The sequence below is a fragment of the Alosa pseudoharengus genome, unplaced genomic scaffold, assembly GCF_046254945.1.
Source record: "Alosa pseudoharengus isolate Yale_2024_CS ecotype anadromous, Long Island Sound unplaced genomic scaffold, YU_APseudo_1.1 YU_APseudo_1.1_scf_7, whole genome shotgun sequence".
NCBI lineage: Eukaryota > Metazoa > Chordata > Actinopteri > Clupeiformes > Clupeidae > Alosa > Alosa pseudoharengus.
Genome location: NW_027468859.1, coordinates 32,316,694 through 32,331,764, shown reverse-complemented (window position 1 = coordinate 32,331,764; position 15,071 = coordinate 32,316,694). Strand labels below are relative to the sequence as shown.

General features: G+C 45.0%; 2 protein-coding genes across 2 annotated transcripts in view; one reads left to right on the top strand and one right to left on the bottom strand.

Annotated features, from left to right (window-relative positions):
* The window catches only part of gareml (GRB2 associated, regulator of MAPK1-like), a 26,099-nt gene extending 25,740 nt beyond the window's left edge, over positions 1-359 (top strand). Inside the window, exon 7 of the mRNA XM_076271943.1 lies at positions 1-359. This exon is cut by the window's left edge and continues 632 nt beyond it. Coding sequence (XP_076128058.1) covers positions 1-257 — 257 coding nt within the window. The 3' untranslated portion in view covers positions 258-359.
* A 2,269-nt stretch (positions 360-2,628) lies between these two features.
* Positions 2,629-14,891, bottom strand: hadhaa (hydroxyacyl-CoA dehydrogenase trifunctional multienzyme complex subunit alpha a). The gene is made up of 20 exons (XM_076272068.1): positions 14,783-14,891; positions 13,305-13,346; positions 13,076-13,146; positions 12,521-12,654; positions 11,726-11,864; positions 11,387-11,506; positions 10,851-10,953; positions 10,527-10,649; positions 10,022-10,140; positions 9,737-9,793; positions 9,453-9,562; positions 9,214-9,348; positions 8,672-8,843; positions 7,435-7,521; positions 7,109-7,249; positions 6,940-7,008; positions 4,466-4,661; positions 4,091-4,205; positions 3,587-3,732; positions 2,629-3,223 (listed from the first exon to the last, which is right to left on the bottom strand). The coding sequence occupies exons 1-20, from the start codon at positions 14,847-14,849 to the stop codon at positions 3,078-3,080; spliced, it is 2,292 nt and encodes a 763-aa protein (XP_076128183.1). The 5' UTR covers positions 14,850-14,891; the 3' UTR covers positions 2,629-3,077.
* Between the last annotated feature and the right edge of the window lie 180 nt (positions 14,892-15,071).

Genomic DNA, 15,071 nt, shown 5'->3' with positions numbered 1-15,071 from the left:
GCGGGCCGTCGCCGCCGCTGTCCGACGAATGGCGTCCACCGGCCGAGCTGTGCGTGCTCTCGGTGGAGGAGGTGTCTTCGTGCCTGCGCTTCATCGGCCTGTCCGAAGAGGTGGTGGCGCTGTTCAGCCGCGAGCGCATCGACGGCTCCATCTTCACCCAGCTGAGCGAGGAGATCCTGGCCGACGACTTCAGCCTCACCAAGCTGCAGGTCAAGAAGATCATGCAGTTCATCAAGGGCTGGAGGCCCAAGATCTAGCTGGCCTCCACAGCACCACGAGGCCCGGACAGACACGGAACACTACGTACAGAACCCAGAGGGATCTGGACGCAACTACGGCACAACCATTACCACAGAACACTACAGCTGCTTGTTTGACTGACAGACTGAACGTTGAGGGGCTCAGTTCTGGTCTGTTTAGGCAAGTTAGAATGTTCCAGAAGTGTTCTTGGAACATTCTGGAACAATAAAAAAAAAAAAAAAAAATGGTGGATCAGGTCAAAATATTTACACGTTGGGTTTCTAAGATCACACTTCCAAACCCAAATTCACACTAACTCCAGACAAGACCAACACACACACAAGAAGAGAGGAAAGCAGACCACAACACACTGGGGTCTGTGACATGCTTGTGTGTTATCTGCGGTGTGTTGAGTCCTTGAGTATAACCCTTGTGCAGTGCCACACACCCACAGCTGCAACCACAACACTGACCTCTGGTGGACAAATGCGTGTCAAGGCGTCCTGCTACACTGATGTGATGAGGTTGACTGAATGCCTGAATGCTTTTCCCTTCACCAGAAGCCCCTCCCCACACCCTAGGTTGGTCATCGGACATGCGTGGGTGCTTGATAGGACTATGTTTTATGTTAGATACGCTAACAAGAGTGAAAGGTTGAAGTGTGTGTAAGTGTTTATAAAACATACGCGTCATGTGCTGGTAGGTTACTCTTGGGGCCAGTTTTGTTAAGCAGTGCGACCCCCCCGTGTGAAAAAGAGCTGCCCAAGCACGGTGTGAAAAACTGCCCATCAGGCTTAAAGGGACTGCCTGCTATTCTGATTCAGTAAAGCTCTCCTCAATTTCCTCTGTCCATTCTGTGGGCTCACACACACAGCCCTGGCTCTATTAACAGGAGCCACCGGCCATTCAGTATCTCAACCAATCACCACGTTGCTTTAGTTACGCGGAAGGGAGGAATGTGTGTTTCGACTGGCTGTTGAGTTCAGATATCAACAAGCTTTTGCCAGAATTTTGGACTGTTCCTTTAAAAAGTAAAATGTGTTAAAGTACGACGAAGTGACTAACCTCCCAGTCAAGGAACTTTTGTGTTGTTGTACAGAGATTTGTGATTGTTGGTGTATTTCTGTAAGAAATGTGTATGATTATGACATTAGTGAAAGATACTGGTTTATCCTGTGCCTGTTGAATTTAGGTCCTGTGTACATGTGCCTTCAGAATTGGAGGAACTACTTCTCAAGTGACCTGTATGGAGAGGCGCCATTGGCCGATGAGACATTGACAGCCAAATGGGCCTCTACCGCTTGCCTCTCTGAGGGAGTAACAGCGCTTGCCAATCAGAGATTCAAATGGCGGTCGACATGCCAGACACAATCACTACTTTACATCAAACTTTTTGTCATCTTCTCCATTCGCTTTTTAACCTTCTAAATATTCCTTTCTGAAACATTCATGTTCTTTTCCCCTCTCAGTGGGATAAAGTCTCCACTGAGCTAGACCCTTACAGAACAATGTGATGCTCCATTTTGTTACATACGTCCAGATGATGGCAAGGAATTGTTTTGATTTTTGGGAGGTGATGCGGTACCACGTCTAGAGTAGGAATGTCCTACTTACAGAGACCAAGTTCAGTATGGTTCTCACATACTCTCAGAGAATGTAATTAGAGATTACTAACCCCTGTGTGTGTGTCTGAGTTGACTTGTGTGTGTGTGTGAGACACAGTAATGAGAGGGTGTCAGCAGCAGAAGCAGCGCTGCCTGAACGGTACCCAAATGTCAGCAGAACCCGCGAGGGGTTGCGCTCCACGCAAAGGACTTCAACCTCTGCAGCTCTGGAATAATATTTAACATCAGTCTAGTGTTTATTTCAATTGTACTGAAATTTCATCTCTGTATAATTTAATCCTTTTGGATTAGTCGCATCAATGAATAAAAACATACCTAGGGGGCATATGGCTACGCTGTGCTGTCTGGTAAGGTGTGTGTGTGTGTGTGTGTGTGTGTGTGTGTGTGTGTGTGTTGGGGGGGGGGGGGGGTATATTGTGTGTCGTCTACATTCACTTGTCCACTGTGTGTGTGGTAGCCATTGTGTAGAAGATCTGTGGGGGTGTCTGTGTGTGGGGGTGTGTGAAAGTCTGTGTGGGCTTGACAGACTTCACATGGCAAAGTGCATACTCCAGCTATTAACATATACAAACATTAAACCTAACAAATCAAACTTCTGTTCAGAGACTAAACATGCACTGTAAACATCTACTTGTACACACACACTTAATCCTACTACATTTACACATTTAATCCTACTATCCTACTCACATATACAAACTCTCAGACAGACACACACACACACACACACACACAGACAGACAGACAGACAGACACACAGTGGTATAGCTGTAGGTGGTTTATTTCGGGAGATGTGGACATGGGAATTCCCCTCAAGAGCATCAAGAATCCTTTGAACGTTGCGATGGCCACGACAAAAAAAAAAGAATCAACTTAAAATGACACACTACATCCGAGCCACATGCAGACACAAAATATTCACATAAACAAATAAGACATAACATACAAATAAGACATAACATACAAATAAGACATAACATACAAATAAGACATAACATACAAAAACATATCACAAATACCCCCCCGTCCCATACACATAAAATTATCCCAATTCACTGATGGAAAAAATATGACAAGTCCAGACTCCCCAGTCACTCCACCAGATGATGAGGCACTGGCCAAGCGGAGTTAGGGGGAGGTGGCTCCTTCAGAAGGTAGGGTTAGTGCTTGCGTGACCCCCCCCTGCTGGGGGTCAAAGGTCAGGGTGGAAGGTCACTTGTGGAAGCGCTTGCTTGCATCTTTGGCGTGGTCAAGCAGAAGCTGGCAGGGAGTGAAGTGGTTGCCGTAGACCTCCTCGTAGCGACGCATCTTCTGCACGAGCTTGTCGGCTCCGAAGGCGTCGACGAACCGGAAGGGGCCTGACGGAGAGAGAGAAGGAGAAACAGAGAGGCTCTTCAGACGAAGCCCTGACTCGCTTGTGTCTACAGCTTATTACGGGGGGGGGTTTGTTTAGACATATTCGGCCAAGTTCCACCGTACATGGATTACGCCGAGGCTGAAAGAGTTGTTTCCATGGAGATTTTCAGGACAGGACACCATAACCGCGGTGTCCAGCATGGGGGAGTGTTTTGAGGCGCGTGTAGTGTACAAGGAAGTTTGTGTGTACTAATGAATGTCAGAATGTATTTGAATGTGCGTGCACTGCTTGCGCGTGCGTGCGTATGTATATGTGTGTGTGTGTGTGTGTGTGTGTGTGTGTATAGTGTGTGTAGTGTGTGTACCTCCAAGGCAGGGGGGGAAGCCAAGGCCAAACACTGCTCCAATGTCTCCCTGCAGAGGGTCCGGTAGAACTCCTTCCTCAAGGCACAGGATCGCCTCATTCACAAACCGAGAAACCAGACGGAACTGCACGTCCTCATCGCTAGAGCTGCATGCGTGCACACACACGCGCACACACACACACACACGCACACACACGCGCACACACACACACACACACACACACACGCACGCACCACACACACGCACACACACACACAGAAATGTTAGTAGTGCAACAGGAGCTGCTAATGTATGGGGTCACATTTGAATATAAGCTGATGCCATCTGACAGACTAAAGACCACAAAACCTATAAAGTTTTGCATTGATGAAAATGACATTCCCTGTGAACAGTGAACATTTGTTCTGAGCTGAGCTGTGTGTTACACAACTGTAATGTTTGTGTGTGTGTGTGTGTGTGTGTGTGTGTGTGTGTGTGTGTGTGTGTGTGTGTGTGTGTCTTACACGGCTGGTGGGGCAGCGATTGCGAAGCGTTTGATAATCTCCTCGGCTCCTGAGTTCACCTGTCTGCTCTTGGAGCCCTTTTCGTACACGTAACAGCCCTTCCCGGACTTGCGGCCTGTTCGCACGCAAAACACAAACACACTATTAAAGTACCAGCAATATACAGTACATCACTGTCACTGTAATACAAGGTGAAGTCTATTACATGAGGAGAAAAGGTCACCATCCTCAAGTCTACATAGACTAAGTGTTTAGACCCAAACTACTTCTTGCCACAAGACAGAGGCCATTACATGCACAAACATGTGGGAACACACACACACACACACACACACACACACACACACACACACACACACACACACACACACAAACCTTTGAAGCCTTTCTCTACCATGGTCTTGAGTACTTCCACGTTGCCACCACCGAACCGCGAGCCGAAGGCTTTGCCCAAGTCCTCGGCCACGTGTGCAGCCACATCAATGCCCACCTCATCTGACAGGGTCGCCGCGCCGACCGGGAACCCAAAGCCAGTGGTCAGCTCGTCTAGCTTCTTAGGCCCAACCCCTTCCTGAAGACACAGCCAATCACATCTCAGTGAGAAAGACAGCAGGCTTGTATCCAGTGTTGGTCAAGTTACTTGGAAAAAGTAATTAGTTACTGATTACTGATTACTTATCCAAGAAAGTAATCTAGTTACTTTACTGATTACTTATTTTCAAAAGTAATTAGTTACTTTACTATTTACTTTACTTAGTTACTTTACAAAAACACACTAGCTATACACAACCTGAATACACTTTTTTAAAACTTGGTTTTATTAGTTTCAATCTTAACTTTTTGGTGTGTATACTCCTTCATTCGAATAGATGTAAATAAATGGTGATGGTGCCCAAAGCAGAACTGTTAGTTTAAAATATTTCTTAAGAAATACTACTAATTTGATGCAGTTTAACTCATTTATAAATGGTGCGCTGTCACTTTAAGAGCATCTATACAACTCTCATAATGATCAGCTCCATTCAAATATAAGCCTATGGCTAGTCCACAAACTCCACATTTGGCACTATATTAGCAATAGTCATGATATTAAGTTGGTATAAACAGCTAGCTAGACATTTTCTGTTTGCAATTAAAAGTGATAGCCTATATGAGCCTGGTAGCACCTATCTGAGTGGAATGTGTTTCAATCGGCATAGGCTACTGTGCTTCATGTAAATGCTTAGTTTAAGGCAGTGGTTCTCAAACTTTTTCTTTCATTCCCTACTTTGATCAGGGGGGCCTTTTCGAGCCCCACCTGTCCTTCATTGCTCTAAGAAAGTGGTAGGTCAAGCTTAAAATTGTCAAATGTATTGAAATAATGACAAGTTCTAAATATATCCTCTTCAGCAGTTAAAATCAGCTGGTGCTGCAGAATCAGATATAATAATAAATAAATACATAATGTGCCATTGTAAATTAAACACACATATTTCTGTTTTCCAGCAACATATTAGGAAGCATAAGCCAATATTTTACAGCATTGTACAATATATTCAATGAAATACCAACATGCTGCATTAAATGGATCCATAATCCAGTCATACTGAGCACTGCTGGTTGGGAAATATTTTTGAAATAAACTTTGCAGGGATGTGATGTAGGCCTACTGTTTAATACATGGGATCACAAGAGTGGCTCCCGAAGCAGACGTTTCAGCGATTTCACTCAGATTCTCAAAGGCATACTGTTGTGATCGAGGCGCCTGTCCCATACCTCAAGTTTTTTGGTGAATGCAGTAATCTTATCTGCTAGGTGAGGTAGGTGCTTGTCTTTGCCTTGTAACTGGATATTTAACTCATTGAGCTTTCCAAATATATCGCAAAGATAGGCCAGCTTTAAGAAATGTTCATTAGTGAACGTGCTTGCAGATTCAAACATGCGCTCACGCTGCCTTGACACGAGCGCTTCCCTATGAATAACACAGTGCGTCCATTACGCATCGGGTGCTACCTGGGCCTAGGCTACAGATAAAAAAATAAATTTGCCACCTGGCATGTCTCCGCGAACCAGTAGAGAAACGCTCGTTTAAGGGAACCGAATTATTGAAGACTTCAACACTCACCAGCCCCATTAAGGCAAAGACCACATTATATTTTTGCCCATTTTCCAAATCACAGTGAATGCAGCCAGAATATTATAATGCCCTGGCTTCTGTTATAACGGGCCAGTAGGCTACAGGGAACCCGCAACATCCTCTATTTTGACCTGTTGCTGAAGCCGTCATGTCGGGATCTGGGGGTGTCTCAATGAGTTTCACATTTCTGTGCCGGCTTGCTAGGTGCTTGCTCAGATTTGAGGTGGAATTTTTCGCTGTAGACAACATGTTTCTTTCCATGAAGAGTGTACAGCGTTAATGTTTTTTTCGTAATGTCTGAACTGCAATGAATTAAATGCTCCATGTTCGCGCTCTCTCCCGCACTCCATGTCTTGCACACGTGTGTCTGTTGTTTACATCTATATCATGCAGCTATAGCCTACATCATTGTCACGAGTTAGTCTCACAAAATCCATATGGCAAAATCCCAAATTCTTTTACTGCCTATGACGAAATCACGGTTTAGTAACGCAGTAACACAGGCTGCTTGCAGGAAAGTAAAGTAATCTAATTACTATTTTGGCAATTGTAATACCTTACTTTACTCGTTACTTGAAAAAAGTAATTGGATTACAGTAACGCGTTACTTCTAACGCGTTACTGCCCATCACTGCTTGTATCCACAGTATACTGCAGAGTCTGTAAATAGGTTTGAGTGAGTGTGTGTGTGTGTGTGTGTGTGTGTGTTTCAACGTCTCCAATAGAGTCCCACCTGTAACGCTCTGACGGCCTCTGCCAACATGGGAGCCAGACAGCGTGTGGTGTAAAAACCTGGACCATCCTGTAAACAACAAACAATATGGAGTCACATACAGCACACATAGAAATACTCAGCACACACGCACAAACACACGCACACACACACACACACACACACTTACCCCTACTACTATGATGACCTTGCCCTGCTTGAGGCCGACGGCGACGGCGGAGGCCGTGGTGTCTTTCGACGTCTTGTCTGTGGTGATGATCTCCAGAAGCTGCATCTTATCTACTGGAGAGAAGTAGTGCATGCCTATCACCTGCAACACACACACACAGAGACAGAGACAGAGACAGAGAGAGAGAGAGAGACAGAGACACAGACAGACACAGACAGAGACACAGACAGAGACACATGGTTACAGACAATGGAGACACTGCTAGCCCCCTCACCAGGACACAGGCATAATAACACACCATGAAGGAAACACACGTGTGTACACACCTTTTCTGGTCGTTTGCTGGCAGCTGCGATGTCTTTGATGGGCAGAGCAGACGTATTACTAGCAAAGATGCAATGAGGAGAAATAACCTGCAAGTGACACACACACACACACACATTTAGAAATGCTACATGTAAACATACTACATTTGCACATAAGCACTCACTTTATTGGCATATCACAATTGAGTGACACAGAGGAAATGGGACTGTGGCAAACCCTCCCAAGTCTGATGGCTCTTCAGCTGACCTCTCCGTGTGTGTTGCTCTTGGCGTGACACTGGCACCATAGACGTTGAGCGGTTATATATCCACGCATCTCTTTTCAAAAAACTCCTGAAGACCCAGCTCTTTAGAGAACATCTCCTCTCATAGCAACACTACAACAAGTCTTGCTGATCTTAGCACTCACCAGCCGTCTTAAACGGACACGTAACTGTTAAAAACAGCACTCACTGATGCACTTATTCTTACTGTACTTATTCTTATGTTTTTTTTAAATTGTCCTAATATTGTTGAGAATCGCTCTAAAACTTAAACTGTTTACCATGTTGTTAGTCGCTTTGGTTAAAAATGCGTCAGCCAAATGTAATGTAATGTAATGTAATGTAATCTCATTTGGAACCCAATCCACCCCTGGCTTCATTTAAAGCTAGGCTTAGACGACACCACCAAGACAGCGCCACAATGCACAAATTGCACATGCACAGGACCCATTCCAATGCTGATCAAACGAGGGCTACAGGCCTAGTATGCAGCAACACACGTAGCATTTCTGGCTCAGTGAAACACAAACAGTTGACATTCATGTTCAACTCATACGCTCAGAGGTTTTTAGTTATTTATCAATTTTAGATCATTATTTATCTTGTCTTTAGATTATTAGTGTTGAATGCTGCATGTGTAAACATCTGTGCTTAACCACAAATAACAACAAAGTTCTGTTGAATCTTGAGAGAGGACTTTACAGTTCGCACAGTTGGTTTCTGCTCTGAGCAACCAGGGCCTACATTTCAGTGCGGAATTGTGAGTACAGCGCATCATTTATTCAAGTCCCGCAAATCTAGCCATCCTAATGCGAGAAATTCTTTCTAGAGTGAAAGATGCTTCATAGCAAAAACAGCGATCAATCGTTATCAAATGTATCATGACATGTGTTCTCACAAACACTTACTCCTATTAGAAAATCAAAACCAAAATCATGTAAGTAAAATGTATTTTAAGCCCTGGCAACACTTACTGCCTCCACCTCCTTGATCACTTTGTGTTTGATTGACAGGTCCTCAAACACGGCCTCAATCACCATATCGACCTTGTCGAAGCCACTGTAGTCAAGCTGACCAGTGACGTAGGACAGAGTGGAGTCCCTCTCAAATGACGTGATGCTCCTCTTCTTGGTTTTGGTATTCAGCCTGAGGAACAGCACAACAGGCACCTCATTTCACTGACTAGGGACTTACAAACAGAAAGTGTGTGTGTGTGTGTGTGTGTGTGTGTGTGTATTCAAATAGGCCAAAGGGACAGAATCTAGTCAAAGCTCAAGTACAGTAACTGCATACGTCTGATACCAGTCATTGTTGACACAATTAACAGCGCCCTCTGGTGGTCTCTAGCTCTCATTGCGCTTTATCTCTCTCTCTCTCTCTCATGTGAGCCTCCTATAAAACCCAGTTTATGGTTCTGTGTTGCATTGTGAATGAGGGCGTAGGGTTGTATGAGGATGTATGTGAACAAATGAGACAGTATGTGTGTGTGTGTGTGTGTGTGTGTCTACACACTCACCCTTTGTAAACCTGCTCCAGTCCTCGGCCCAGTCCCTCCGACGTGGTGTCCTTCAGGATGGTGGCGAGGCCTTTGTCCACCGATACCTGGGCGATGCCCGCCCCCATCAGTCCCGCCCCCAGGATGGCCAGGTTCCTGAGCAGCCAATCAAACACAGGGACAGTCTGTAGTGACAGCTCTATTCATGCTCCGATTGGCTCAGCGGTCTCAGAAAAAAATCACAAGAGGTGTGAACTTACTTGACCGCCCGCTCTGGCTTGCCAAAGTGGTTCTTCTTGCAGGACACCTGGCCGTGGTACAGGCCTATCAGGGCTTTGGATTCATTGGTCATTGCCAGCTGGCCAAAGTTCTGAAAAGAGGGGAAGAGGGCAACTAAGAACGAGGGAAAATAAGAACGTGCTTAACAAAGGAAGAGGGTCAGACAAAGGAGACCAAGGGAAAAGGAAGAGACAAAGAGACGAGTGAGTGAGAGAGTGAGAGCGAGAGTGTGAGTGTGTGTGTAAGTGTGAGATATTACACTCACCTGAGCCTCTGTCTGGTAACCAGTAGTTGAACCCTTCTCCACACCAGCTTGGATACACTAGGATGCACACACAGAAAACAGAACACATTCACTGCACTGCTGTGTGTGTGTGTGTGATATGATGTAAACACATGCATATACCTCTATCATGGAAGAACACTGGAAGATGTACATTTCTAACACTGGAAGATGTACATTTCTAACACTGGAAGGTGTACATTTTGATCAACCCATTTGAAGTGTGTGTGTGTGTGTGTGTGTGTGTGTGTGTGATAAGTGCTGTACCTCAATGATTTTGAGAGGTGCAGGGTAGAGGCCTTTGGACTGCTTCATGACTTTGCCATGGACGGTCTTGTAGATCTGCTTCCGGACAATAGGCAGGCCCATCACCATATCCTGCAACTCTGAAACACACACACACACACACACACACACACTAGAAGTAGTTCCTCCATCTAGTAAGAGTCTAATCTCAAGTGTGTTCACACAGCTGAGATCTCAAAGTGTAATATATTTCAAGTGTAACATGGTAGCAAAGGTCCCCATTGAGTATTACAGCACGGACTAGTGGAGCAGTGGTCCCCATTGAGTATTACAGCACGGACTAGTGGAGCAGTGGTCCCCATTGAGTATTACAGCACGGACTAGTGGAGCAGTGGTCCCCATTGAGTATTACAGCACGGACTAGTGGAGCAGTGGTCAGTGTGGACTCATTAAGACCTCATGACTCCTGGCCGCGCCTCAGCGTTATCAGCGTTATCTTGCCACGCCGCACCCCGCTGGCTCTTACTCTGCATCAGGCCCTTCTCCTTCTTCGTGGACACCTTCTTGTTGGCCAGGCCTTTGGCCAGTCCCACGGCCACCTCCTCCAGGTAGTCAATGGTCCGCTCTTCAGGGCCCTTCAGCCCCGGGCCTACACACACACACACACACACACACTTAGAAAACACAAACAAGCCCACCCCTATATATGCATATGAACACACACACGTCTTTTTCAATGTGTGGACACAAACACACACAAAAAGGAGAAACTCTTGCAATATCCACAGACAGCCATACCACCCCCACGGCCACACACACCTGCCCCCCCCACACACCCGCACACACTCACCCAGAGGATCCACCAGGTGGTGCACCAGGCCCAGCTTCTTGGCCTTATCTGCTTTGATGTTCCTGCCCGTCAGCATCATGTCAAAGGCTGTGGGCAGCCCAACCTTTAAAACACACACACACACACACACACACACACACACACACACACACACACACACACACACACACACATTAGGGTATTTCACTTAATGACAGTGCTGACATTTGAGTTACATTGTCACCCAGAGAAAACCTGCAAATGCTTTATTATTCTTTCAAATGATCTGAGATCTGAGTGCTAGGAAGTGTCTGCAAAATGACTCAAATGATCTGTGTTAGGGAGCGTCTGCAAAATGACTCAAATGATGTCAGTGTTAGGGAGCGTCTGCAAAATGACTCAAATGATGTCAGTGTTAGGGAGCGTCTGCAAAATGACTCAAATGATCTCAGTGTTAAGGAGCGTCTGCAAAATGACTCAAATGATCTCAGAGTTAGGGAGCATCTGTAACCGACTCAAATGATCTCAGTGTTAGGGGGCGTCTGTAAATGACTCACCATCTTGGGGAGTCTCTGGGTGCCTCCGGCTCCAGGCAGCAGCCCCAGCATCACCTCAGGAGTGCCCAGGATGGTCTTCTTGCTCTTGGTGGCCACGCGGTACTGGCAGGCTAGTGCAAACTAGTGAGCACGGAAACAGCCAAACATCAAATTACACATCTCTAGATTGACTGATTATACTATGCATCGGTTTTCCATTCAGCATATGACAACATCACAACGTAAATATGTAAGACACAATTTACAAAGCTGAAAAAAGCAGTAGAAAGTCTCTTAGGAAAAGAAATGCAAGTACTCAGACACACACACACGCACACGCACGCACGCACACACACACACCTCCAAGCCACCACCCAGACATGAGCCGTTGATAGCTGCCACTATGGGGATGGGGGACTTCTCAATCTTCTCAAACATCTTCTGGCCCTCCTGAGACAAAGTGGTGACCTCACCGGCACTGTTACATGCCTGGATCATGCTGAGGGACAAGCAGACATTTTTAATGAAGTTAGCATTAGGGTAAAAGAGTAGCGTATCGTTCAAATGGGATCAATTCCGATTCTGATTCTGCTCATCAATTCCGGTTCTTATCAATTCCTCATTTTAATTCCAAAATGCAAAGAATTTCAGGTCCTTACCCCAATTACAACAGGTCGCATGTGTTACTGTGCAATATCTTGGCTTGCATGTTACATTATATGCTTCAGAGCATCACACATATGCATTAGGACATACTGTATTATGCGCTTTGCATTGGGGCATGGAGTATTGCGTGTAGAGGAAACACACATGGAAGGGGGAGCCACGGGGTGAAGAAATATGACTGAAACCAGAAATATTTACTTCATGCTAGGACACGTCTGATGATTCCAGTTGCTTGTATGGGCCTCATAACATAACTTACTAAGTATACATCATGCTATAGACGAACGGGGTAGGTGTACATGAGCTAGCGCTAACCCAGGCCGGGCAGGATGACGTGTTAGAGAGAGCAACAGGAGTGTTTCAACTCAGAGTGCTTCGGTTTGGAAATGAGAGTCCAACATCTTCGTCTCTATGTTGACACTATTGTTTGTTTGTTTGTTTGTGTGTGTGTGTGTGGCAGCTGTGGGCTGCCAACTCGGTGTGTCTTACTTGATGTCGGCTCCGGCGATGAAGCAGCCAGGTTTGGAGGAGATCAGCACGGCGCTCTTCACTGCAGAGTTCCCCCAGATTTCCCCCATCACCTCAGTCATCTCTGCCTGCATCTGCTTGGACAGGGTGTTCACCTGTTCACCACACACACAAGCAATTATGAGCATAATGTGGGGAAAACATGGATGCCACTGAACACACACACACACGCAATTATGAGCATAATGTGGGGAAAACATGGATGCCACTGAACAGACACACACACGCAATTATGAGCATAATGTGGGGAAAACATGGATGCCACTGAACACACACACACACACAATAGTGTCAACATAGAGACGAAGATTTACTAATATAAAATGTATAAATAAACTCACACCTGCACCCAGACAAGATCTCACATAAACAGTGTATAACATCCATAAAATGAAAAATCCACAATCCTACATATCAGCATGAAGCATGAATCAGGAATCACACACACACACACACAATTAAGGTGGTCAAAATGTTGCATCATGATCGGCATGCAACGTAACATTTCAGGCTGACCTTGGAGCTTGGGTCATTTATTCGGACAACAGCCACATCATCTTTCAGCTCATAGCTGACATGGGTCCGGGCTGGGGGGGGGGAGAAAGAAAGAAAGAAAGAAAGAAAGAAAGAAAGAAAGAAAGAAAGAAAGGAGAGAGAGATTAAAGGGGAGCAGAGATATAGTAAAGCATATAGTATACACACTACAGAAACAGGAAGTGAAACTGATGCTTGTGTGGGTGCTTACTCAGCATGGCTGCTGATGATGACAGGCCTCGTCCTCCATAACCTGCGGAGCATCAAACAAGACAACACAGTTTAGGTGCCACACACTCATACACACAACGCAGTAAGGGATGCCAGTGCTTCAGGCAGTACAATGGAAAGCCAGAATGGAAGATGCCCAAATAATTAAGTTCATATAAAGATAAAGGCTAAAGGTGCCATGAGCTCCCATCATTCATTCATCATTTATTCATCCATCCATCCATGCATTCATTCATATATGAATTAATTAATTCTTTCATTTATCTCCTCACACACAAAGGTAGGATCCTTTATAGACAACAAAAGATAGTGATCATACTGCCAGGTTGAAGTATTAAAACAAACATTTTAATATCTCAAACAACCAGCATTAGCAGTAAAGTAAATGGTATGTTTCAGTGTTTCACAGCGTAGCCAAACAGCCAGGGATCTCTGCTCATACCCCACCTCCTGGACAAACCAGGAATTACACTAACGTTACTGAACCTTGTCCCAGATTGTCATAGAGACAGGTCCGGTTTGACCTTTGCCCCAGTGTCTGCTACATCAAGTGACACCAAGACAAACCACCAGGCGGGGATACATGACCAAATAAAAAACACACACGTTCTATTCTTTGCAACGGGTGTTCCTGCACGTAGATTATAAGTAAATGAATTCTACCATTTGATAACACATGCCATGTGAACTTGTATTACATGGGCATAGAGTTGTATTACATTTTAAATCTAATGATAAGGGAGGACATAATAGCCTATGCATGGCATACGTTGACAGACAAATTAGAAGGTATCTGGCTTAAAGTTAAATGTGGATGTTTCACGAATAAAGTTAAACAATCAAAGTATGCAAGAACATCAACATTGCTGATCATAACAGTAGGCCTACACCTCCTCTTGAAGACGTAAATTCCCAGAATTACCTAATGACCTATTTGGAGGTCATAATATTTCGCCTGTATGTGATATGATTTAGGACTATAAACGTTTGAAATCCAAACTGATACGCCCACGCGACTATTAGCGTAACGTTACAGTTCTGTGGAATAAATAGTAAAAAGTGATCATGTTTGGTCTTTGAATGAATGTTGACGTTCACTAACGTTAACGTTAAGTTACAATTTAAGTGGAATTCCACTGTGGAGGACAGGAGTTAACTGCTAATATTACTTGACAGAAACAACCATGGCTGTTTGGCCTACGAAGAGGAATATGTCGGCTATTTCAGACAATCACCTTACTACAATATTCATTTGAGATTCACAACACTCATCTTAAGGACTTCAAGGAAGTGGGTGAAAGTTCACCAAGTCAGACTAGCCGGTTAGCAACGACTAGCCAAAGTTGCCAGTGGTTTGTTCAAGTTCAATTCCTCACGAAAATCACTGGCAAAGTTGCAAACAAAAGATAGATGAAAGCGATAGGGACGATAACGTTAAGTTGATACGTAAGACCATACCTGCAAAATGTGAATATTTGCTGGTCGCAAACCTGGAGAGAATGCCCACTGCTCGTACGCCTGCCATCTCGGCTGATGATCGGATGACACAAAGCTAGCGCTGTGCTAGCAACCGACGTGCGGCAGAGATCTGCGTGCGAGCAAATCAACCTGGATGAGGACCCCTACTGTTGCTAGAGGTAACCCAAGACGACGCCGTTGACATAATGAGAATGTTTATATAAAAACAAGAACACAGAGTAGGTAATGAGCAACCATGTGCAAAAACATATATTTGCATTTATTTAGC